Here is a 27042-nt window from a genome sequence, read left to right on the forward strand (position 1 = left end):
ATGACCTTCCTCAATAATTGAACAGCAGGAGGAAAAGGTGCCTTTTAACTAATAAATTAATAAGCAATTAGGACTTAATGCTCTTATAATAATGTAGTGCAGGGCTTTTTCAGTTCAGTCATTAGCAATATCACTTTGCCATTAGTAGAAGAATTTCACACTATATGTATTTTTCATGGTGAAAGCTCACACGGTGTTTATTTATAACCTTCAGGTGCCCTGTTCATTCCCACCTGAAAAATGAATCCAGATGTACGTTTAAAAATAGGTTCTCACTAAAGCGGGTATCATCTGATATAACCGTGACCTTGTAAGGTCAGTAAAGATTGCAGCTGGAGAACAGCTCCGTTTTCTGAAAACCTGTTTCAGGAGCATATCTGCATCGAGGATAATTGTTGACTGAGGCAGGGAAACCATAATGCTGGGCATACACGTCTCGATTCTTCTTATCAATCGAGCCGCTGATGGCTCGATTGATAATTTCCAACAGGTCCGATTGCCCGCTGGATCGATTCTGCGCTCGATACCGCGCGGCAGAACAATAGAAAAAAGTGAAGCGCTGATTAGAAAGCGCCCGCAGGGACGAGCGGGAATCGATACGAGCGGTGACGCGCCAGCATCAAGCCGCTGGCTCCATACCGGCGCACTATCTAGCCGTGTGTGCCCAGCATAAGTGAATGTTCCACCAGTCATGTCTAATGCTGGGAATACACCATACAAATTTCTGTTAGATTTACCTGCCAGATAGATAAATTCCACCATGCTGGAAATGATCTATCTAACCAGGGCCGAGCCTGGGCGGGTGCTGCGGGTGCAAGGCACCCAGGCGCCTGCCTCTGAGAGGCGCCGCCCGGCCGCCGCTCTCCCCCTGTGGCCACCGCTCGCTCCCTCCCTCCCTCTAGCCGCCGGCGCCGCGTCAGACCTCGATCAGGCGGGCGGGCGCTAGGACCTAGCACGCCGCACTGATATGCGGAAGTGACATCACTTCCGCATATAGAGCGGGTGCTCCTGGCGCCTTCTTACTGGTCGGGTCGCCCGCTGATTGAGGTCTGAAGCTGCTGCAAGGTGAGGGGGGAGCGGCGGCGGCGGCAGAGGCGGAGGGTTGGGTGCGCTCCTGTCACTACCTAAACGGGGACCCTATACCCCCTGGCTACCTATCCTGGGCACATATTACCCCCTGGCTACCTATCCTGGGCACATATTACCCCCTGGCTACCTATCCTGGGCACATATTACCCCCTGGCTACCTATCCTGGGCACATATTACCCCCTGGCTACCTATCCTGGGCACATATTACCCCCTGGCTACCTATCCTGGGCACATATTACCCCCTGGCTACCTATCCTGGGCACATATTACCCCCTGGCTACCTATCCTGGGCACATATTACCCCCTGGCTACCTATCCTGGGCACATATTACCCCCTGGCTACCTATCCTGGGCACATATTACCCCCTGGCTACCTATCCTGGGCACATATTACCCCCTGGCTACCTATCCTGGGCACATATTACCCCCTGGCTACCTATCCTGGGCACATATTACCCCCTGGCTACCTATCCTGGGCACATAATACCCCCTGGCTACCTATCCTGGGCACATAATACCCCCTGGCTACCTATCCTGGGCACATAATACCCCCTGGCTACCTATCCTGGGCACATAATACCCCCTGGCTACCTATCCTGGGCACATAATACCCCCTGGCTACCTATCCCGGGCACATATACCCCCTGGCTACCTATCCCGGGCACATATACCCCCTGGCTACCTATCCCGGGCACATATACCCCCTGGCTACCTATCCCGGGCACATATACCCCCTGGCTACCTATCCCGGGCACATATACCCCCTGGCTACCTATCCCGGGCACATATACCCCCTGGCTACCTATCCCGGGCACATATACCCCCTGGCTACCTATCCCGGGCACATATACCCCCTGGCTACCTATCCCGGGCACATATACCCCCTGGCTACCTATCCCGGGCACATATACCCCCTGGCTACCTATCCCGGGCACATATACCCCCTGGCTACCTATCCCGGGCACATATACCCCCTGGCTACCTATCCCGGGCACATATACCCCCTGGCTACCTATCCCGGGCACATATACCCCCTGGCTACCTATCCCGGGCACATATACCCCCTGGCTACCTATCCCGGGCACATATACCCCCTGGCTACCTATCCCGGGCACATATACCCCCTGGCTACCTATCCCGGGCACATATACCCCCTGGCTACCTATCCCGGGCACATATACCCCCTGGCTACCTATCCCGGGCACATATACCCCCTGGCTACCTATCCTGGGCACATATACCCCCTGGCTTCATATCCTGGGGACACTGGCTGTTTGTCATTATGTGCATTTGCTGGTGAAAAGCCGTCTCTTGTTATGTGCATTTGCTGGTGAAAAGCAGTCTCTTGTTATGTGCATTTGCTGGTGAAAAGCAGTCTCTTGTTATGTGCATTTGCTGGTGAAAAGCAGTCTCTTGTTATGTGCATTTGCTGGTGAAAAGCAGTCTCTTGTTATGTGCATTTGCTGGTGAAAAGCAGTCTCTTGTTATGTGCATTTGCTGGTGAAAAGCAGTCTCTTGTTATGTGCATTTGCTGGTGAAAAGCAGTCTCTCGTTATGTGCATTTGCTGGTGAAAAGCAGTCTCTCGTTATGTGCATTTACATGGGGAAAAGCTGTCTCTTATGTGCATTTAGTGGGGAATTTTTGTCAGTAAAAATAATCTTTTGTCAGTAAATTTTTAGGTATTTGTCAGTAAAAAATAACGTGAAAGGTTGGCAACACTGGCAGGCTGTGTGGCGCAACGGGAACGATACAGGCAGCCCACCTTGGGCTTGGCAGGGGGGAGGAGCCGACGTCAGCGAGCGAGAGTAGGGTGGCCGCAGGCAGCCATAAATACGCAGTGTGTGACTGCGTCGCACTCGCAGAGCCTCTCAGCCTGAGTCAGTCCAGAGACTAGCAGACTCGCAGGAAGCCAAAGCCAGCCAGAAGCAAGCCCATGGAAGAGGGGTAGAAATGGGGTATCACATGCATGCGTAAAGAGGTGGAAGGTGTGGGTGTGATTAGGAAGGACATGGGTGTGGTTATGTGGTTGGGCGTGGTTAATTTAACCACTCCCATAGGCGCCAGAGAAAATCTTGCACCCAGGTGCCAGGCACCCCAGGCTCACCCCTGTATCTAACCATCTATCTGCCCAGCAATTAGGCATTGTTCTACTCAGCTGGTGATAACCAGAAGACAATGCACCAGAGATAATGACCAGTCTCTACAGAAAATTATCTAATTATGCATTCTAACGGAAAATCTAACAGAAGAATCTAACAGAAAATTGTATAGTGTATTCCCAGCATAAAGATGAGCAAATCCTACCTTGATTCACCGAGGACTGTGTGTCCTAATCACTATCCTTGATTCAAGCAGTCTAATGATCAGCTGAATGCAAATGGCAGCTCTCTTATAAGTACCTGATTTGCCTCACCAATCATTCATCATTGAGAACCTAGGTGTTAAGCCACCACTGCTTAGCGTACACAATTTAAAAATTGCCACCTTTTCCAATTGAGTTTTCATCAGTATTGAAATGTAATTGGCTGAGATCCTACTTTTGAATACCTTTTTTGTTTAGTAGGAATTATCAATTGAATGTCTTAAAAAAAACAAAAACAAAAACACAGGCCTGCACACTGGAATTCAGGAAATATAATTGTATTCTTCCATCACATCACATATAAATAATGCTGCCTGATTACCAACAATTGTTTTAGGACCACTAAAGTTTCCCTTTGTCAAGACTAGCAATGAGCATGAATTTCACATTATCGTAATTGCACATAGTAATTCGCAATAACGATGGGAAATGTTGATGCAAAATTTGGGGAAAAATCATAATTTCATTTGTACGCTTAACGGGAACCGTAATTCTGCAATTTTCGTATAATTTCAGGTAATACATGCGATCAGCAAAATTGTGATGTATGAATAGTGGAAACAATATGGGGAATAGTGGAAACAAGGTACATTTTCAAAAAGGCCTTGTGATTTTTGAGAAAATCGATTTTTAAAATGCAAAGGAAAAATGTTTTTTAAACATTGAGGCTGGGAGCACACTTAGCAGAATTTCCCTGTAGCTCATAGAGGAAAACGCATGCAATTCTGCTAAGTGTGCTCCCAACCTTAAAAACATTTTCCTTTCCATTTTCAAAATCGATTGTCTCAAAAACTTGCCTTGTTCCCACTTTTCCCCTTAAAGCGGAATATAACCCTGCATTTCAACTTTGCTCTAAAACATTATTTACAGCATATTATATGCAACCAGCATTTTTTTTTTTACTAGACCAGCATTGGAAGGGTTACACACAGAGCTTTAAAGTTCCTGGAGAGAACTGCTCCCAGCAGCCGAAGTTTAGATAGATACATTTAAGCAAAACAAAATGTAACAACTGTGGAATGTGACTCACTCTCTCTGACTGTGCAGGAGTTGGAGGACTGCCAAAGAGTGTGTAACATTCCTCACTTGTTACATTTTGTTTTGCTTAAATGTATCTAAGCTTCGGATGCATCTGCAGTTCTCTCCAGGAACTTTAAACCTCTGTTTGTAACCCTTCCAATGCTGGTCTAGTAAAAAAAAAAAATGCTGGTTGCATATAATATGCTGTAAATAATATTTTAGAGCAAAGTTGAAATGCAGAGTTATATTCCACTTTAACATAGGTAGCAGTTTTGGTGATGTTAGCATGTATGAGGGCTTTGCTATTAGTCAGCGTGACATTGGGCGAAAGTTCGCCTAATTAGGCACAATTATGCATGGATGATGCAAAATCAATGAATGTCCAAATTGTAATTATTTATGGCCGTAACTGCGAAAAAATTACATAAAATTTCTCTTAATTGTAAATGGCAGATTATGATCATCGCTCTAGTAATGACAGAAGACTTTCTTCTGTCCTGCGCCTGTCCTGTGCCTTGACAAAGAGCACCTTTAGTGACCCTCAAATGATTGTTGGCTTCATTGAAGAAATTCTGGATAACTTGTTCTCTGGTGCTGCACCTGTGAACCAAGAGGTGTGCAATCCAATATCCAAATTGATATGCCTCAAATGCTTGACTTCATTGGCAGCGCATAAAGCCAGCATGCTTCACATGCCAGCCTTCATAAGAGGAGCATAAAGGTGACCATTCACTACTCGATTTTGTGGGCTGTTCGACCAATAATTCTAAAATCAAACAGATGGCCGCCTGATCAAATTTTTTCCTCGACTTTAGAGTGAAATCGGTCAAAAAGATTTATTGGGAATGCTGGTAATATCTCAGTAGCAAGGGCTGGATCAGGTACACGGTGGTAATGTGTATGCTGGTCATTGCAATATCAAACTCCAACGGACCCCCTGCCGATGTCTACCCAAGTGTATCTGTGTTCCCCCATGGCCATATGGAGTATATAAATGCTCCACTTTCCACTGGCGTGACTACTGACGTCCTCCGGTGTCCGCAGTCACAGAGAGTGCCACGGTACCACGTGACTTGGCACATGTTGTGATGTTACACGTGGGCCAGTACCATGTGGAATGCGGACAGTGGAGGAGGCCAGGCGTTGCCCTGGAAGAGAGGTGAGCTTTTATATGCACGGAGGGACACATACCTTTGCAGCCAAGCAATCTGTGGTGGCGATATCCCGATTTTTGTAGATTTCATGCTGAAATTTATTGGAAATGGGTGTGCAGTGTATGGCAGGCAACAGATACTCCTCTGTGATCATTTGGATCAGAGAGAGATCTATCTCATGGTCGACCTGCCCATACATTGAGTAGTGTATGGGTACCTTAAATGCAACGTGGCTCACACCGGGTACCAATGGTCTTGAAGTAGACAAAGCACAGGTCAAAAAACCTGCTGCTCTAGTAGATGAGATATTCTCTGGAGCTAGGATAGCTAATTCACAAATACAGAAACAGATAGATTGAATAGGTAAAGGTATAGGAGTCTGGAAGCAGAACCTTATTTTATAGCAGTGGTGAACTGTATGCATGAGCTTTCATAACACTTATACATTGCTAAATATGTTGAGAGAGCGCTCTCTTTTAACATTGTCAAGTTGTAGTGAGATTAAAATTAAAAGACTTGGCTCACCAAAAGGATGCAAATATTTCGTCAGTAGCAGACTGAGGAAACCAAAAGCTAGATGATAATTAGACCTTTACATTCATGATGGGTCAAAGGGCAGAGCTTTCAGTGCACCAGACATGACTATAATGGAGCAGCTTGTTGCAGCGGTATAATAATTATCTTCACTCTGACGTGAGATGACATTTCTTGTGGTTTAATAGGGCTGTGTACTTGAAAGCTGGGGATCAGAAGTCTTGCAGCTCTTCTTGTAATGGTGTTACATATTTCATCCCATTAGTGGACTCGGAGCACATTAACCCTGCTCTCTCATAGTAATGTAACTCGGCCTGTGTCAATGTGACATTGTTTGACTTACAAGAATGCATTGTATAATATATGGCATGGTGAAATGGGAACAAATCTGCTAGTTACACGTGATGATGAGCTAGGATTATGACATTCGTGTATCTTAAGCTAAAGAAACAAATTATTTTGCTTCAGTATTCTCTGCCGGGTTCTTATACACAGAATTGGGGTTTAGGGAGGTGGATTTCAGTGTTGTCTTCTTATAAACAAGTCGTCACCCTTTCAGCATGTGTCTAAAGAGCAGGATGATACTGCATTAGTGCATCTTCATGATGGTGGTTGGAGCTCTGTAAAGGTGCCCATACATGATACAATTTTTCATTTTTTGTTCGATTAGATAATTTAGTTCGATTATTCCGTTAGGTTGAATATAAAGATTTTTCCAGCATGTCCGATCAATTTTTTCTCGAAAAAACAGGATAATCGTTGAATTTCTTGATCGAAAAAAAATAAAATATTTTCAACTTTCATTTGATTTGATCTTTTAGATTGAATAAACGGGAGAATTGAACGTTTTTACTGTATCATGTATGGGCACCATAACTTTTTCTTTTAGTACTAGGGTAGAAGTGAATGATTTGCTCAGTGTTTAGTCATCCATTATGATCTTGTTTTTGAACACATGCTGGGAATGATGACCTGCATGTATGCTTTTATGCTTTAAAGCTCATACACATACTAGATTTACGTTGACCAGAGCAATTATATCAGATGAATATTTGGCATGTATGTAGGTCTATTGCAGTGCTGGCTTTTTCTTCAGAAACCTGCCAAGCTGGATAATCTGTTGTAGTGGGACATGTTTCACTCATTTACCCCCGACCTCTATACAAGCGATTGTTCTGATCAATGGAGAGCAAAGCAGCACATCCTACTCTGATTGGCACATAAAACGATTACCGTAACAAAGACCATTTGGGTTACATGAATTCTTTGTTCATATAGCCTAAAGATGGGAACTTTGTATTTGCATTGTTTTTAGTGGAGAGCTTCTGGGTTCCTTTTCATTAGCCCAATACACAAATCCCTTGTAGTAAACCATAACTTGACAGGGTATGTTTGTTACTGATTATACATAGTAGTGTAATTAATATTATGACCATTATTGAACTGAAGTGAATAAAGGAGTCAAGCCGGATTTACCATAAGGCACTGTAGGCATTTGCCTACAGGTGCCTGATGATGGAAAAGCAGTGTGGAGTGGGAGAGGGCAGAAGCTAATATATTGTATATATGATATACTGTATGTACAGTCCTGGCCAAAAGTTTTGAGACTGTCAAAAATATGAGTTTTCACAAAGTTTGCTGCTAAACTGCTTTTAGATCTTTGTTTCAGTTGTTTATGTGATGTACTGAAATATAGTTATAAGCACTTCATACGTTTCAAAGGCTTTTATTGACAATTGCATGAGATTTATGCAAAGAGTCCGTATTTGCAGTGTTGGCCCTTCTTTTTCAGGACCTCTGCAATTCGACTGGGCATGCTCTCAATCAACTTCTGGGCCAAATCCGGACTGATAGCAACCCATTCTTTTATAATCACTTCTTTGAGTTTCTCAGAATTAGTTGGTTTTTGTTTGTCCACCCGCCTCTTGAGGAATAACTACAAGTTCTCAATGGGATTAAGATCTGGGGAGTTTCCAGGCCATGGACCCAAACTTTCAAGGTTTTGGTCCCCGAGCCACTTAGTTATCACTTTTGCCTTATGACACGGTGCTCCATCGTGCTGGAAAATGCATTGTTCTCCACCAAACTGTTGTTGGATTGTTGGAAGAAGTTGCTGTTGGAGGGTGTTTTGGTACCATTCTTTAGTCATGGCTGTGTTTTTTGGCAAAATTGTGAGTGAGCCCACTCCCTTGGATGAGAAGCGACCCCACACATGAATGGTCTCAGGATGCTTTACTTTTGGCATGACACAGGACTGATGGTAGCGCTCACCTTTTCTTCTCCTGACAAGCCTTTTTCCAGATGCCTCAAACAATCGAAAAGGGGCTTTATCGGAGAATATGACTTTGCCCCAGTCCTCAGCAGTCCATTCACTATACTTTCTGCAGAAGCTCAATCTGTCCCTGATGTTTTTTTGGGAGAGAAGTGGCTTCTTTGCTGCCCTTCTTGACACCAGCCATCTTCCAAAAGTCTTCGCCTCACTGTCCGTACAGATGCGCTCACAGCTGCCTGCTGCCATTCCTGAGCAACCTCTGCACTGGGTGCACTCCGACCCCGCAGCTGAATCCTCTTTAGGAGACGATCCTGGCGCTTGCTGGACTTTCATTTAAATTGTTGATTTAGGTGCAATCTTATTAGCCACAATATCCTTGCCTGTGAAGCCATTTTTATGCAACGCAATGATGGCTGCATGCGTTTCTTTGCTGGTCACCATGGTTAACAATGGAAGATCAATGATTTCAAGCATCACCCTCCTTTTTAACATGTCAAGTCTGCCATTCTAACCCAATCAGCCTGACATAATGATCTCCAGCCTTGTGCTCGCCAGCATTCTCACCTGAGTTAACAAGACGATTACTGAAATGATCTCAGCAGGTCCTTTAATGACAGCAATGAAAGGCAGTGGAAAAGTTTTGGGGGGAATTCAGTTAATTTTCATGGCAAAGAAGGACTATGCAATTCTTCTGAACACTCTTCATACCATTCTGGAGTGTATGCAAATTGCTATTCTAAAAACTTAAGCACCAACTTTTCTAATTTCCAATATTTTTGACAGTCTCAAAACGTTTGGCCAGGACTGTATAATGCAATTGCCTTGTGTTATGGGATTCCCATGGTGCGTATATAAATAAAACCTCTACGTTTCTGCTTTGAATTCAGCCTGTGACACATTAGTGCGAATGACAGATTTACTTCTATAAATATGATTAGAACAGAAAGTAATTTTATCAGTGAAGCAATTGCAGAGCATTTTGATTACTCACAAAGTGGGTGATTTCATAAAATGAGAATCTAACTGAATATCAGATGATCTGTGTTCACCTGAAGCTATTTATAATGATTGTTCATGGAAGTTTGCTTGGAAATCTAGCCTCCTTAGCGGTATGGACGAGCTCAGCTCGTCCATTACCGCCGGAGGGTGCCGCTCAGGCCCTGCTGGGCCGATTTTGTTCAAATAAAAAGGTGCACACGCAGCCAGCACTTTGCCAGCCGCGTGTGCTACCTGATAGCCGCGGCAGCGCGGCGATCCGCCGCATGCATCGGCGAAGAGGGTCCCCCCAGCCGCCCGAGGCCAGCGCAGCCGGAACAAAGAGTTCCGGCCAGCGCTAAGGGCTGGATCGGAGGTGGCTGACGTCCATGACATCACTCCGCTCGTCGCCATGGCGATGAGGAAAGCGAAACAAGGAAGGCCGCTCATTGCGGCCTTCCTTGTTACTTCTGATCGCCGGTGTTGTGTCTGATTACGCTGCCTTTGGATTTGCGCTGCCCCGCATGCGCAGTAGGAGACTGTGTGGCCACAGTTCCTATTTAATTATGCTGCTGATGGTAAAATACTAAATATCTTTGCTTCTTCACATCCTACACTCCCCAAATTTTCAGGGTAGGGAGAGGATCCCCCGAACTACCTCTATGCCAAATTGCAGCCCCCGAGACCCACTGGTTCCCGAGATAGGTTTCTCTAATCTATCTCCTGAACCAGCGGGGCTCGGGGGCTGCAATTTGGCGTAGAGGTCGTTCGGGGGATCCTCTCCCTACCCTGAAAATTTGGGGAGTGTATGATGAGTGGAAGCGGAGATATTTATTATGTTACCATCAGCAGCATAATTAACTTCACACTGAGCATGTGTGCTACTCAGTGTGGAAGGGAGCTTCCGGGCAGCGCAATCAGACATTACACAGGAGGCGATCAGAAGTACGCATCGGGAGCGCCCTCTAGTGGGCTTTCATGCAGCCAACTTTCAGTTTATTAAAAAAAAAAACCTCACGCAGCCGCCCTGGCGATCTTAATAGAACGCCAGGGAGGCTAGTGTGAGCATAGGTATCCCTGAGGCCACTAATGATGTGGTTAGTGATCCGTCATGTTAGATCATTGGTGACTCACCTCTGTGGTTCTTCTGTTGTTTTTAGAGCAGCGTACCGCTCACTCATCCCGAAGCAGTTAATTTGGGTGCTGGCTTCAGCAGGCGTCTAATAGAGGTCATTGTTAATAGCACGTATAGGACAACGAGGTGGTGAGTTGGGCGCCCAATACTAGCTGATCAGGTATTAGGAGCTGATCGGCTCTAGTTCGAATAACCAATTGGCTAGAACTTTGGCTAATGCTTAGAGGTAGGTAGGTTATGGTTCAACTAGCCAATGGACCATTAGTAGCCAATCAGCTTGTACTTTGGTTACCACTTACAGGTAATAATAGCCGATTGGCTAGTAGGCTGGTTATTGATTTTGTTCTTTGAGCGCTTAGGGGTTAGTGTTATAAATTAGGAGGAGGGTTCATTTTAGGCATTAGGAGGGAGTTTGTTTTAGACTAGGAGACCGGGTGAGTCTATAGTACAATATTAGTAATCTTTAATTACCAATAACTATTAGAATCACTTGGCACCCTATGTAACAGGCAACACTACTTTATGTACTCTTCTTCATCCCCTTGATCCCTCCAAGGGGCAGAACTGTCTGGACAGCCCAGCAACAATTCATTGTTCCCAGAAACGTTAATGCCTAATCTTTCTAGGTGACAATTAATGGAACTGTGTAAACCACTTAAGATGGTCTAATCATGTGAAGGCAGTTCATTTCCTCAAACCATTACCTGTTATACAGTAGGCTCTTTTTATTGTGCTACTGGTGCATCCAAACCTCCCCTCTCTACCGTATACAGACCACAACACACTGGTTGACCAGGAGTTATGCAATACTATTTGTACAGTTCTTGTTCTAAAAGTGCCTTCTAAAAATGATCTGTAAAGGACAGGTAACTAGAATTACTTAAAAAGACATAAATATAGCAGCCTCCATATACCTCTCACTACAGGGTCCCATTAAAAACACAGTAAAATGTATGTTAGAAAGGGCATCATGTAAGCTGCAGCAAATGTAACTTAGGCTCACAAAACACGGCTTAGAGTTCTGTTTTACTTTTCAAATTGAAGTCGGAAAGCTATTGATGGATGCCTGGGAAACAGGTTGGTGAATGCAAGTTTCTTTACGTAAGGGACATAGATCTTGTACTCCTAAATTAAGTGATTCAATTAATTTAAAATGCCAAAATCCATGCAATGGGACCAACAGAAATTGTGTAGATGAATCATTAGGTATGCCACAGAATATTCAAGTGTTTTAAAGAGGACCTTTATTGAAAAGAGGAAAAAAATCAATACATTGCAAAGTGAGGCGTTAAAAAATGAGAGATCAAGAAATGATTATTTGTCATGTAATTTACTCATGTTGTTTGATGCTCAATGAACCTGCACGTCATCATATTTACTACTGGCAGACAAGAAAAAATGAAGACAGCACCAACTGCTGTTCTTTATAACCACACCCACTAACATTGTGTTGGGCTAATGTTTTTTTTTTTATATAGATCTACATATGTACAGAGGGAGATATTGCTTGCTTGGCAGTTGGAAACCACTGTTATTTCTCACACTGCAACAAGGAACTCCAGTTAAAATAATGTAATAAAAAAGTGCTTCATTTTTACAATAATTATGTATAAATGATTTAGTCAGTGTTTTCCCACTGTAAAATCTTCCCTCTTCCTGATTTACATTCTGACATTTAGCACATGGTGACATTTTTACTGCTGGCAGGTGATGTCAGTGGAAAGAGACACTGCTTGCTTTTTTGGCAGTTAGACCCAGCTGTTATTTCCTACAATGCAATGAGGATCACAGACAGGAAACTGTCAGAACCATGGTCCTGACATCCAACTGTGGGAGGGGTTTGACCACAATATCAACCATACAGAGCCCCCTAATGATCTGTTTGTAAAAAGGAAAATATTTCTCATGGGGAGGGGGGTATCAGCCACTGATTGGGATGAAGTTCAATTCTCGGTCACAGTTTCTCTTTAAAGACAGGAAACTGTCAGTACCTAGGGCCTGACTTGACACTGTGGGAGGTGTTTCACCACAATCTCAACAATATCTGCCCATTCCTCCCCTCCCCCGATAATCTATTCGAGAAAAGGTATAGATTTCTCATAGGAAACGTGTCATCAGCTACTGATTGGGGTGAAGTTTAATCTTTGGTTACAATTTCTCTTTAAATCTTGTACAGGACTTCAGGCATAAGTCCTGGATGGAAGATCTATTATCCCATATTTGGTTCTGGCTCCCTCTAGACAGGCAGTTGGGAAAGGATTCTGGGGGAGTTTGCAAACCAGGGTTGCATGCTATTTTACTTGTAAGGGCCTGGACTCTGGAATAGGAGGGAAAAGGTTGGGTGGGCCTTTCCATTCCACCCCAGTCTGGAGATAGCCTTAGCAAAACAGATGTCATTGCATCAAGGGTTAACCTGTTGCAGGAAGGAATATTTGCAAAGTGCTTTGGGAAAAGGGAGAGGGATTCCTGTGCAGGTGTATTGCTGATGAGCTGTGCAGGCTGCTGCTGTGTGGATCAGAGCTCCTGGCTGGATTTCCCAGCGCTATAAGGAAGGTAACTCTCTTGCTAAAAAGGAGAAAAACAAACACTGAGGTGTGTCAGTAAATGGGCTGGGGTTTGTTTTTGTTTTGTTTTTTTCGCTCTTGCAAGCACTTTAAAGTTTGGGCCGCTGAAGAGTGATGAACTTTTTCTTTATGTTCAATTCGCAAAGTGAACTGCATAGTTTTGTTTGCGGAGTGAGGGCCCTTCTCCACTGGGAAGCGCGATTGCAACCACTATGGCACTGCGTTTGCGATCGCACAACCCAAAAATTTCCACTACCCACAATCGTGTAATAAGCTGTCAGGAACGGACAGCGATCCCAGCTAGAATCGCGCAGCCCTACGATTGCAATTCAGGGAAAAAAACGACACGCACAAGTGGGAAATGAGCACCACAATTTACATGTTATCGCGGTGCTCACTGCGATTGGCAAAACTGCTGTGATCCGTTTACCGAAGCGTAATGCAGCAAGGGGAAAAGGGCCCTGAAGCTGCATTTTGTTTTCTGTTCAACTTCTGCCTAGTGTTGCAAATAAACAAAGCTATTGTTTTGAACTGTGAGGCTGCCTAAACTGTGTGAACGTGACCCCAGATATCCTGAATATGACAATGTTTACATATATAGTCACTGGAGCTGTCTATGAAAAGTAGCAGGCTGATCCTAGGACAAAAATATCAGAGCTGGTAAAAGCAAAAGTGTGTATTTATGTCAGACGATGATCATAACAATATGCCATATTAAAATGAATGAGATGGATTAAAATGAATGGCAGCACGGTGGCGTAGTGGTTAGCTCTCTCGCCTTGCAGCGCTGGGTCCCTGGTTCGAATCTCAGCCAGGGCATTATCTGCAAAGAGTTTGTATGTTCTCTCCGTGTCTACGTGGGTTTCCTCCGAGCATTCCGGTTTCCTCCCACATTCCAAAAACATACGGATTAGTTAATTGGCTCCCCCTAAAATTGGCCCTAGACTACAGTACTTACACTACATAATATAGACATATGGCAATGGTAGGGATTAGATTGTGAGCTCCTTTGAGGGACAGTTAGTGACAAGATATATATATATATATCCACTGTACAGCGCTGCGTAATATGTCGGCGCTATAGAAATACTAAATAATAATAATAATAATAATAATAATGAGATGCTTTTGATGGCAGTTGCTCAGAATGATATAAGCGCCTTAATGGCTTGGAACTTAATTAAAGTCACAAACTGAATGTAAATAATAGCGACAAATGACAGATACTGTATTAACATATAACATGATACAGCAGTAAAATACCGTGAACATTTCATCACAGTATGTCTGAGAGACAAAGTAGCAGATACGGTATAGAAGAAAATTAATTGGAATACTGCAGAAATGCCAGACAATAGCATGGTGAGTCATTTAATAATTGGCAACAAAATATCCAGACATTTCCATGTCATTGTGCAGGCCATAAACAAAGTGGCCCTGTAGTGAGTCACTACAACCCCCATCTGGCAATGAGGCTGTATAGTTTACAGCCCTACTACCTCAGCATCACTGTCTTTTCTTGCTACCGAGTGCTAGCATTTTGCTGCACTTCCTGGTTTAGAAGCCCAACCACACTCTGCACACCTCCACCCACCATTGCCATGCCTCTCCTGCCCCAGCCACACCCCTCTCTGACCCGTAATGCTGTTGCCACCATCCTCTGCACTAAAGATAAGGCCAAGCTGAACATTGGGAGGGAAAATAATACAGTTCATACAGTGTTGCTGATGTAGTATTTCTATACTATATGCTACCTATTTGTAGAATGTAGATGTAAAATACTAGGGTTGCTTAAAGAGAATCTGTACTGTCCGATTTGTACAATAAAAAACATATCAAGTCTCTGTGATCTCCTGGATTCCTCTTTGCCGTTTCTGCAGCTCCCTGCTGCAATCCTGGCTTTTAATCGCCAGTTTTAGGCAGTGTTTACAAACCAAAAACATGTTACAGTATACTACAAGTTTTTATTACCAGTGAATTATCTGCACTCCTGTCAGGGATTCTCACAGTTTCTAAGCATGACAAGCTGAAACAGAGAGCAGAGGCCTGTCTGTGAGGGATAAACAAAGCACATACACAGAGCCTGCAGAGGGCATGCATAACTTCTCCCTATCACAGCAGAGGCAGCATTCCTCTCTGTGTCGACAAAGCCTGACAAAGGAAAGAATATTAGTTATATTATAGAGACAGTGCAACTAGAAAAGGCTGCAGTAATCCAGAACACATTAGAATAGGTATAGGAATTTACAGGATAGAAGAAATAAGGCTTAACATTTCTCTCTTTAAGGTAGCCACTAATGATCCATTCTTTTTCATCCAATTTTACCAAATCTATGTAGTATAGGGGTTAATTGAGAGAATGTATTGAATGGATAATTTAGGCAGTTCACTTATATTACATATAAATGGTAAGATTGGATAAAAAAGATTGGATCATTAGTGGCCACCATAACTCATACCTTGACTATCCAGTGCTTTACTGGGAGCAGAGAAGGAGTTCCTTATCTAGCTCAAAACAAATCACCTGACCACCTCCTTTTCCTGAATAAGGTAATTCTTTGTGGTCAGCACTGCAGCTACAGCTTTGCACCCTGCTTGGTGTTAAAAAAGCACTTAACAACCTCCCCAGTATTATTATAAAAGTCTCATTCCCCTGCCCTCTCCACAATAAGGGCTGGAACCCACATGAGCGTTTTTTTGAGCATTTTGGCAGCGCTGCGATACGCTAGCGTTTTGCCAAAACGCTCAGCTGATGTTAATGGATGGGGCAACTTCCACAGGAGCGTTTGCGTTTCCCAGAAACGCAAATGCAGGACCTGCAGCATTTTGGGAGCGTTAGCGCTTCAATGTAAAGTATTGAAACGCTAGCAGAAACGCTCAGCAAAACCTAAACTGAGCGGTTTTGCTAACGTTTTGCGGTTCAGCACACTGTAACAAATTTAAAAATAATTCACAGGACCAATCGGGATAAAAACGCAAAACGCTACACAACCGCTGAGGAAAAAAATACACTGTTGCAAAACGCGACCGAAAACGCGCATGAATCCGCTTGCAAACCGCTCAGACAAAACGCTAGCGGTTGCGTTTTGCGGATCTCTGTGGGTTCCAGGCCTCAGAGCTTGAACATGCTCGAACTCTTATGACCACTTTGAAGCCACACAGCAATGTTACAGACTGATGCCCGTTGGTGAAGAATGTACAGAAGCGGACTAATATGTTCAGGCCCTAAAAAATTGTATTTAACTCTCTTGAGGAGGCCATACATGGTACAATTTTTCAATTAGATAATTTAGTTTGATTATTCTGTTAGATCGAATATAAAGATTTTTCCAGCATGTCCGATCATTTTTCCCGAAAAAACGGGATAATCGTTCGAATTTCTTGATCGAAAAAAAAAATATTTTCAACTTTCATTCAATTCGATCATTTCGATCGAATAAACGGGAAAATCGAAAGTTTTTATTGTACCGTGTATGGCCACCATATAGAGACACTGGAAAAAGCAAGGGAAGATTGAAATGCTTTCTTTTAACGGGGAGATCCAACTCTGCTCAGCTTTAGTGTTTCAGTACTGGCCACAAAATGTTAATATCCTTGAAGAGGAAAAAAATCAAATTCCATTTACCCACTGCTCTGTGCTTAATATGCAGCCTGCAACCTGACCATGCATTGCAAGCACACCAATCTACTCAGATTTATTTTCTGCTGTAATAAATCTTATCTTAGTCAGCTTGACTATATTTTTTGCAAATGAGAAGGAAGCTTGTCATCGTACCGCCCACATTCCTGCGCCTCACCGATTGGCTGAGGGCAGTTCAGTGAGCTACTGAAAGTGTGCTTACATGTGTTCACAAAGCAAACTAGCTATGACAGTGCAGTTTCTAGGAGAAAACAAAAGAAAGAGATTAAATTACATCAGGATTGACTTCAGTCTGAGGGAAACGAGATGGAAAATTTTAGGAATGTAATTCTCTGTATCTACTATAGAAAATTCACTGAAATGAAAACATGGACAGTACAATATATCTGTGTGTGTGTGTGTGTGTGTGCGTGCGTGCGTGCGTGCGTGCGTGCGTGCGTGCGTGCGCGGTCAGGTGATATGTACACAAAGGGAGAGACTGTCTACTGCCCCTTTCCAGCTACTTTCTGACTGTCTCATGTGGGTGATGGGAGGACATTAGACAGCTGTCTCTTCAATAAAACTGCAATGCCAGCTCACCAGGAGATGGTGCTAGAGGGGCCAGATTGCCTGGCATTTTAAATATCTGAATTGAAACAATGTACATACATTCAATATACAAAACATTATGCTTCGTTAAATAATCCATATTAGACTCTTTAGCATAGCTTTAGAATGAGAAGGTGAGAAAGTACCCCTCTACCCTTCCCTCATACCTTAGTCCAGGCATGGGCAAACTTGGCCCTCCAGCTGTTACGGAACTACAAGTCCCACAATGCATTTGCCTTCATGAGTCTTGACTGTGGTTGTCAGACTCCTGCAATGCATTGTGGGATTTGTAGTTCCGTAACAGCTGGAGGGCCAAGTTTGACCATGCCTGCCTTAGTCCATAGACAATCTCCTTTTAAAGTGGGTTGTGTTTGTCGCCTCCTCTCCTCATCTGCCTTGGAACATCCACATTGGTGAAATGACAGCCGATAAGAAAGGCCTTTTATACACCAGCATTTCCCAACATTTCTGCTCTGTGTACCCCTTTACTAATGACTGTGTTTACCAGGTAGACCCTTTTGTGAGGGGTATAATCCCTAGTTCTCCCTGAGACATATATATATATTTGTTAGGAATACTTCATAATAAAGTATGGATGCTTTATAAATATTCCCAAAAGGCAAAGTTTTCACATATGTGTTTTGCATATACACATTCTGCCCGTCATGTACACCGTAAACTATGCATTTTTATTTGGCAGAACAATCCATGTTAAAGAGGTTTTTCTTCCCCCCCCCCCCCCCCCCCGACAAACAACAAAATGCATTTGACGTGAAGAAGTCCTCTGATTTAGATGGGCTGTCCAATCTAATGTATTTTTGCTTGTTGGTAAAACAAAAGGAAAAGTATCTAGTAGAAATAGGCCCTTATGTTTTTAATCAACTAAAAATGCTTGTTTTTTTGTAAATTATTTTTATTTCTTGAAATTTACAATAGTTCATTAGTTGCAACAATTCAAAGTAGCCCTTGAGCCTACCATAAGCCACCTGAGGTATACAGGCCACATGAGAAGCTACAACAGAGGCACTTGGTTTGAACTGCACTCGTTCCAGTTACCGTTCTCCCTAATTTTACCTGATGATGCAGGTCATGCCTGCAGAATGCTTGCACTGTGGAGCAGACAAATATAGCCAATTTTTTCTCTGAAATTCAACGAAATTGAGTCTTCTTTGGGGAAGTCCACCGCTACCTCCATTTCTAAACTGTTTCTAGTGTATTTTACTCTGATTGGCGCCTCTCCAAGTATATCTTCCTAGAGCTTACACCACACAGGTAACATCAGCAGAGGATTAGATAAAGAATTGCAACCCACAGTACCACTGCATGCTAAAAAAAATGAGGACTCTCCTGTAGAAGCTTTGAAATGCTGGGCACCGGTCACAAGACCTTTGGGGTAGACACCAGCATTTAGGTTTTGTTAAATATTGTAAGTACAGGTGATTTTCCTTTTTTCGAGGAAGGAGGAAAACATGTGGAAACTGTATATTTTGAATTGAAACCGTAAGCTGAACCTTTTTTATATTATTTGAACAGATTATATTTAGCATGAAGTGGTCAGTGATGCATAAACAAGGAAAGGGAATAAACTTAATTTTTAGTGCTGACGGCCCCTTTTAGCAATGGAGTACTGTACACTGAAGCTTTCAGGTTTCCTTTAACATACTGGTACTTGTGAGAGGGCAGACTTTACCTGAAAAAGAAAACGGTCTTATTTTATATATGTTTTTTGTTAGCAGTGCTCAGGGCCGGCCTTAGGTTTCACAGCGCCCTGAGCGAAATCTGATTTTTGTGCCCCCCTTCATCCTCTTCGCACATGCGTACACGCACACACACGCACGCACACACGCAATTCCTTTTCTCCTGAGATATCTCATAGGACAGTGGCTCCCAACCTTTTTTGACGTTGCTACACATCACGCTAAATGCTCAGATCTCTGTGACACGTCACATGTGTATAATAGAAAAAATATACTATTAATAACCACAAATGGATAGAAAGAGTGCATTATCTTAAATATACTTAAAAATGAAGGCTAGAACCTTTCAGGAATATTAATAAAACAATCAGTGGGACAGTTAGCCGCCCCCCTACCATTTAGAATGACAAAGAAAGATAATTTGCACCACACGTTATAGCCGCAGTGTCCCCCCCCCCCCCCCCCCCAAAAAAAAAAATGCCCTCAGACTCAGTATAGGTAGGTAGCCAGGTATAGGTGCCATAGTATAGGATCTCATGTGTAGGTGCCCTCAATATAGGTTGCCAAGCATAGGTGCCCCCAGTACAGGAAGTCAGTTGAAGGTCTCCATCCCCAGGTAGCCAGGCATAGGGGCCTCCAGTATAGGTAGCCAGGTGTTGGTGCTTTCAGTAAAGGTAGCCAGCTATAGGTGCCCCCAGTATAAGAAATCAGGTGTAGGTGCCCTCAGTATAGGTAACAAGCTATAGGCGCCCCCTTGGAAGCCGGCGCCCTGAGCGACCGCTCCGGTCGCTCATATCAAAGGCAGGCTATGGCAGTGCTGACCAGTACAGAGTGGGTAGCACTGTTAACAGTCTAAAAGTTGAATTCCAGCAGAGACACTTTTTGGTGGTATTTGAATGTTCTTCTCCAAAAACAGACTGATAAGTTAATTTGTCCATCTTACAACTTGGCTATGGAATGTGGTTATGGGACTGTAAGGGCCTGTACATACGGATGCATTTTTTAATCACAAGGTCTTTTGAAAAATCATGAATATTGCGAAGACCTGTACACTGGTGCGATGCGATTTTTCTATATTCTAAAACGCAGCGCAAGCGCAGCAGTGTGTACAGGCCCTAAAGCTTTACTGCAAGACAAGGAATTTGTGCCACATTCTCAGTCAAGCACTGCATAATACCTCAGTGATGAACATATGCTGCAAATAATGGTAAGTGATGACTGACATACATGACGCGAAACTAGTAGCAAGCTAACTCCATAGTATCTGCGAAAAAAAAAAACACAACTGGGGTGCTGGCTAAGAAAAGCCCAGCACCAGTGGTATTTACTATTGGAGGAACCTTACTTGAATCTGCATTGTTGCGTGTTGGACTTGGTTCTGGCACTCGGGCAACGCTTCAAAATGGAGCAAAAAAAAAAAAATCATGAAAATACACATCACCTAAAATGAAATGTATATTAACATCATGTGGTACAACCTGGGATTAACTGGTTGCCATGCTAAAGCACTGACAAATGTCATCTGCTTATAGCAATATATTATTTATCACTTAATATTGCAGAGAAATAGTTTACAACTTGGCACAGAACTGTGATTAATTGGACCTTGGTGATATATTGGCGGATGATGAGTCACTGATGTGTGCACAGAAATTGGAGCATCTCAGGAGATCTGCTCCCCTGAGGAGCACTTTCAAGGGGTTGTCATGCCACACAAATTACAGGCTCTGTTTCTCGGGTTACAGCCAAACGCCAGGGGCTTTAGCAAAGTGTTGTGCAGGAGGCAGGCCTGGGGCCCAGCATGGAAACAAAAGCTGATGACATATCATGCCAGATTTTCAGTATAAATGATAGTCTAATAAATGGCAGAAGAGATATCCTACAGGAACCGCTTTCACAAATAGAAGCATAGAATAGTAACTCATAACAAAGTAATTCTTCCAATAACTGTTGCTATACCTTGTGCCTAGCAATAGTATTTATACACCATGAGTGATGCTGACACTGTGCACTATATTATTGCTGGGTCTATTCCCCCTCATTCATTTAATCTTCGCCTACTGCAGGGAGAAGCGTCATTTGTGGCAAAAGAGCAACATATTTATTCGCCATGTTTACTGTCAGTATGTGAAGTCTGCTCAGTTCAGATAGACTGATACTGATAAAAACTGAACAAAGCTGTACGAACCAGTAACTATGGATGAGCAAAATCGTCCTTGCAAGTTCGGGAGATTTCTATCAAAATTCTGATCGTTCCATGAGAATCTCCTGAATCGGTTATGTGAAACTGGGACATTTGTTAGATGAAATGGTTGGGAATTAGAAGTTAAATTTAAAAAGCAACAATGGATAAATCATGTCTTTTATTTTTTCCCGTTATTTTTCTTTATTTTTTCCCGTTGATTGGAGGAGGCAAGTTATGATAGTTTACATGGAAAAATGCTTGTTCTCACATAACATGGCCACGTGGAAAACTTGACTGACCATTTCATGAGAATCTCCTTGAGCAAGAAGGGGGCCAATTCGCTGCCAGACCGTACTTTTTCCTCCCTGCCAGTGACGGGATAAATTGGGAAACTTTTCATAACATTAAAGAAGGATGTTAGTTTACCAATAGATGGAAAGTGGAGCACCGTTGATCATTACAGATACTGCCAGGCGGATTCTTGGCAAATCTCTAATCTAATGCTGGGTACACACAAATGCAATTTCCTGTCCGATTGCCGGGTAATCTGACAGGAAGTTGCATCATGTGTACATGTCCAAACTGCTCCCTATCAACAATGGGATTGATTTTCCTGTTATAACTTCGGAAAATCGATCCCATTATCGAATGGAAGCGGATCGGACATGATGGAAATAATCGTCCGATTTACATTGATGGAAAACTGCTTTGTGTGTACCCAGCATAATGGTCATGCCACACATGCCATCTGTATGGGTTCATTAAAACTGACCCCACTTGTTGTAGTATCCCTGTTAACTGTTTTTGTGGGAGTTTTTTAAACCACATTGTGATTGTAAGATATTTTCATAATAGACATTCAATTTAGAAGTACAGGTAAATGTGCAATATATATTTATGGTACTCTATGCAGAGTTCCCCAACCCTGTCCTCAAGGCCCACCAACAGTACATGTTTTGCAGAAAACCACAAACATGTACAGGTAGAGTAATTAAAGTTTCAGCAGAGCTGATTAACTACCTCTGTGGATTTCCACAAAACATGCACTGTTGGTGGGCCTTGAGGACAGGGTTGGGGAACACTGCTCTATAGGCCTTGATTGAACTATTAATCTCCTCTTTAGCATTAAAGCAACAATAGGCAAACCACATTGGGCATAGTTCTACCATTGCCTTCTGGTATTCTAGACGGAATGGGATTTGTGCTGCAGCAGTCCCTGAACTGGTCAATGGGAATCACAAACTCCTCCTTAATGTAGATTACAAGATAGTACAGGATAGAGCACACATCCAAACAGCTGGGAACCAAACTTGCATTGCACGAGTTACGATATAAATACAAATGCAGTATTCCAGTCTTACCATAGCAATGCACATGCTACTTGAGTACCACGGGTCATGCTAATAGCATAACACGCAGTACAATGCTCCCAGTAGCAACAGTAAAATTGTCGTGCACTGTCTGCACACAGCAATGTTGCCGCACATTTATGCATCAACCCCTTTGGCCCTTATTCAGTTCCATTTTTCTCCTAAAGGGAACCAGAGACGAAGCACCCTTGTGTATTTTACCATGTATATCAGTAAGAACATTAGAGAAAACACTTACCATGCTCTCTGTTTCCTCCTCACTGCTAAAAGTGTCTGTTAACAGCAGTCACAAGAATCCCAGACTGAGCAATTAAATCTGGCTTTGCTGGGAATGATTATAGCTGAGTCATTATAGCAAAGCCACAAGGGGGCAGGCTTGGGCTTGAAATAACACCACAGAATACAGACTTAGCTATAATCTTTCTGTAGCAAAGCTAGACGGAGCAGCCTGACTTCTCAGTCGGGGATTCTTATCAGACGTGATAACAGTCAGATTACACAGAGAACAATGAAACAAAGGGCAGATTAGGTGTTTACTGTCATGTTCCCACTGATTTATAAGGTAAAATACAAGAGGGTGCTTCATCTCTGGTTCTCTTAAGTTTTCGTTTAGGTGATAATTTTTCATCTTCTCTTGAATACATTTTCAGCACTCTGCAATACAAAAAGTACCAAAAAGTAGGTGAAAAAGCACCATTATAATTATTCAGAATATGCTCTTGCTTGCTAGTGGCTTAGAGGAATTTTATTGGTAAGGTATAAAAATCGAGTCAGGCAAAAATGGTGCTGGAAACTTGGGTGCACCAGGCAGGCCATAGGCTGTATCGGGAATTACAGCTATAGCAGTGCTCAGGCAGTAATTTGGCCATCATTGAGAGATGGAGCCCAAATTATGAAGAAAATCAACATAATTTGGCCACCAGCAATAGCTGGCAGTCAAATGGCATCTTACCCCAAAGGCCACGGCAGTCTGGAGGTGGAATAGTAATTAAAGGGAATGTCCAAGCAAAAAAAATGAGTTTCACTTACCTGGGGCTTCTACCAGCCCCATGCAGCCATCCTGTGCCCCCGTAATCACTCACTGCTGCTCCAGTCCTCCGCTGGCAGCTTGCCGACCTCGGAGGTCGGCGGGACGCATTGCGTACATTTTTACGCATTCCCGCTAGTGCAGGAACATTAACACATACATTTTTACGCGTTACTGGTTCAATGCGTAAAATACGCGTTGAACCAGTAATGCGTAAAAATGTATGTGTTAATGTTCCTGCACTAGCGGGAATGCGTAAAAATGTATGCAATGCGTCCCGCCGACCTCCGAGGTCGGCAAGTTGCCAGCGGGGGACTGGAGCAGCAGTGAGTGACTACGAGGGCACAGGATGGCTGCATGGGGCTGGTAGAAGCCCCAGGTAAGTGAAACTCATTTTTTTATTTTGCTTGAACCTTCCCTTTAAGGCCACCGAGTCTCTTGCAGGAGCAGAGTAAGATGATTTTTGGGTTCACCCTGCGTCCAAATTTCCCGATGCCTTAATTTCATGTACACATAAAAATATCACTTAGGAGGAAACATGGGAGAAAAAGTTAATTGAATTAGAAGCCTTGGTCCTTGTAATGTTATTGCCTTGTTTACCCTATAAAGCAAGACTCTTTCTGCCTTGTATTACTTACCAGGTAGGTCAGTAGATGGCGCACCAATCTTCTTTTGTAACATTTTCCTGAAGCAAAAAATCAAAAGCACATTTTAAATCGAAAATTAATGGGCAAATGTAAAATTTATTAAAAAATAATTACTACAAGTAACCTTTCACAATGACCTCCCCACAATCTAGTAAACTGGTCCTTCATACATTTAGCATTGTAGTCATTGTTGCCAGAAAGATTTTGCTTTCATTAGTGAACTGCTGCATGTTCAAGCTTGTTTACTAAGGTCAGTTGTTGTAGTTGGTTTTTTTTTCGTATTTATTAAGCTAATTATTATTATTATTTTATTTTTTGCAGGATGCTGAGTTGCAAAACCAAGAACTGGAAGACAAAGTTAGAGCACTGAGAAAAGAAGTGGAGGAGAGCAAGCACAGACAGGGCCACTTGAAACTGGAACTCAAACACTTCCTGAACATATTAGATGGGAAAATTGACGATTTACATGAATTCCGTCAAGGACTTTCCAAACTTGAAATGGAAAGCTAGAGAGTGGTGATTTTTTTTTTCTTTTTTATATATACACTAGACCTATACAGAGCAACTACTGAAAACAGTGGGCTAGGGGTTGCTGTGCTTTTTTATTCTATCAATTATTAATAATATTTTTCTCTTCACTTGGAGTGCTGGTATTGGTCAGTTTATTCTGTCTTGACAACCAGTAGTGGCCTAAACTTTCAAAGCCATTTTTTACTGTTTCTATAGAGCCAAAGCCATTTACGTTTTACCGTACAACACACAGAAATGGTAAAACACTTTAGTATGGCACAAACAGTAAAATGTCAAAAATGTGGTTATGTATATTAATCATTCATTTCTTTGTTGCATTGGAATAACTTAAAAATGAAATCCAGAGATTGGCATAGAAAGTCTCACCTCCTGTCCTCCAGTCCCACGACTCACAAATAGGCTGGAATTGCAATAAGAAAAAGCACAAGAGTAAACTAGCCCATTATTTGTGGTTTTAAACTGCACTCTGCAAGCCTTGCAATAATTCTAATGGCACACATGGTACGGCAGAGTCTGATGGATAGAGTGTGATATATTTAGTAGTCTGGTCCTGCCATAGGATAACGAAGACACTAACTTACTTATACACTGCCACAGATCAGATTCTTTAGCTCCTGGCTCTCCAGAAGCTGGAAGTACTAGTTTTGTATTTAGAAAAGTAAAGAGGTATTTATTAAATATACTAAATAGAATATAGTAGAAAAAAGTTTTAAGTGGCATTCACTGCTATGATCAATTATTTGAAAAGCCTTTTATATTTAGACATCCATAGGAATACCTTGCCAACAGACCAAAAGAAGCAGTGCTTCTAGAAATGAACTTGCAATGAATGTTAAAACAATTGCAAGTCTACACAATCTTGTAACCTATCAGAGGTATCTTATAAAATACATGCACTGTGGAGTAAGATTAAGTCTAGGACACTGCTAAACTGGATTCTACATGTGTAACAACTCTACCCCATATCGAGGTGAACAAGGCCAACGTGGCTTGCTTAGACCTGAGATCTTGCTGGAGTATGGCCTGTTCTGGTTCTAAATGTTAATTTTTTCAGCTCTGAACTTCCTCTACGTAAGGTTTTTTTTTTTTTTTCGGTGGACATGCATCTTAAAGTGAACCCGAGGGGAAAGTGATACGGAGGCTGCCATATTTATTTCCTTTTAAACAATGCCAGTTGCCTGGCTAGCTTGCTGACCCTCTGCCTCTAATACTTTCAGCCATAAACCCTGAATAAACATGCAGCAGATCAGGTGTTTCTGACAATATTGACAGATCTGACAAGATTAGCTGCATGCTTGTTTCTGGGGTTATTCAGACACTACTGCAGCCAAATAGATCAGCAGGACAGCCAAGCAACTGGTATTGTTTAACCCCCACCCGACCGCATAACACCAATCAGAGTCAGGAGGGTGGCAGCCCCAGGACCGCCTAACGGCGAAAGGCATCAAGTCCTTGGGCAGGGTTTTGCAGGAGATCGCATGTACCGATGCGCGCGCATCTCCGTCTCCCAGTGGCGATTGCCGATAGGAGACTGTTAGATGGCGAAACTGCCATCTATTTACATTGTTACCGGCTGTCCCCTAGAGAGGCTGAAGAGCGATCAGCTCTCATAGGCTGATGCTTATGACAGCTGATCGCTGTCATTGGCTGGCGGAGGGGAGAGAAGGGGGGGGGGGGAGAGAAATTAATGTAAAAAAAATACACATTTGTATAAAAAAATACCCAAATTAATAAAATAAAAAAACACTGCCTGCAGCAGCTATCAGAGCCCACTAAAAGAAAGCTCTGTTGGTTGGCAAAAAAGAGTGTGGGGGGGAATTCATTTGTATGCTAATTTGTATGGTTCTGCAGTGACCTTTTAAAGCTGCAGAGCCCTGATTTGCAAAAAAAATAGCCTGGTCACTAGGGGCTGGGGGGGGGGGGGGGTGCAAGCCTACGCTCCTCAAGTGGTTAAAAGGAAATACATATGGCAACCTCCATATCACTCTCGCCTTGGGTTCACTTTAAGTGTACCTGTCACAGTTCACAAAAAGAGGCACCGTCTTGTAGGTTGCACCATTCCTTTTGACACTGTGACACAAGGTATTTTGTTTCTAAACACATTCAGGTGGATTTACTAATATTGGACAAAACCTGTGAACATAGGTGATCCAGCAAGCCTGGATTGGATTGTGTAATAATTGTCTACTATGAAATGGAAAAGGTTTGCGACCCTCGTCTGGGTTAAACATGGTGGGTCCACTGAAAGCT

General features: G+C 42.9%; 1 protein-coding gene across 3 annotated transcripts in view; it reads left to right on the top strand.

The window, feature by feature from the left end:
• The window catches only part of HOMER2 (homer scaffold protein 2), a 225916-nt gene extending 199222 nt beyond the window's left edge, over positions 1–26694 (top strand). For 2 of the 3 annotated variants that reach the window (XM_068275365.1, XM_068275367.1), the window contains one exon: positions 24583–26694. In XM_068275365.1, the coding sequence (XP_068131466.1) occupies positions 24583–24771 (189 nt within the window). In that variant the 3' untranslated portion in view covers positions 24772–26694. The remainder of the gene's footprint in view (positions 1–24582) is intronic. The other variant, XM_068275366.1, reaches the window with a different exon arrangement.
• Positions 26695–27042: the final 348 nt, after the last annotated feature.

Source organism: Hyperolius riggenbachi, chromosome 3 (genome assembly GCF_040937935.1).
Source record: "Hyperolius riggenbachi isolate aHypRig1 chromosome 3, aHypRig1.pri, whole genome shotgun sequence".
Taxonomy (NCBI): Eukaryota; Metazoa; Chordata; class Amphibia; order Anura; family Hyperoliidae; genus Hyperolius; species Hyperolius riggenbachi.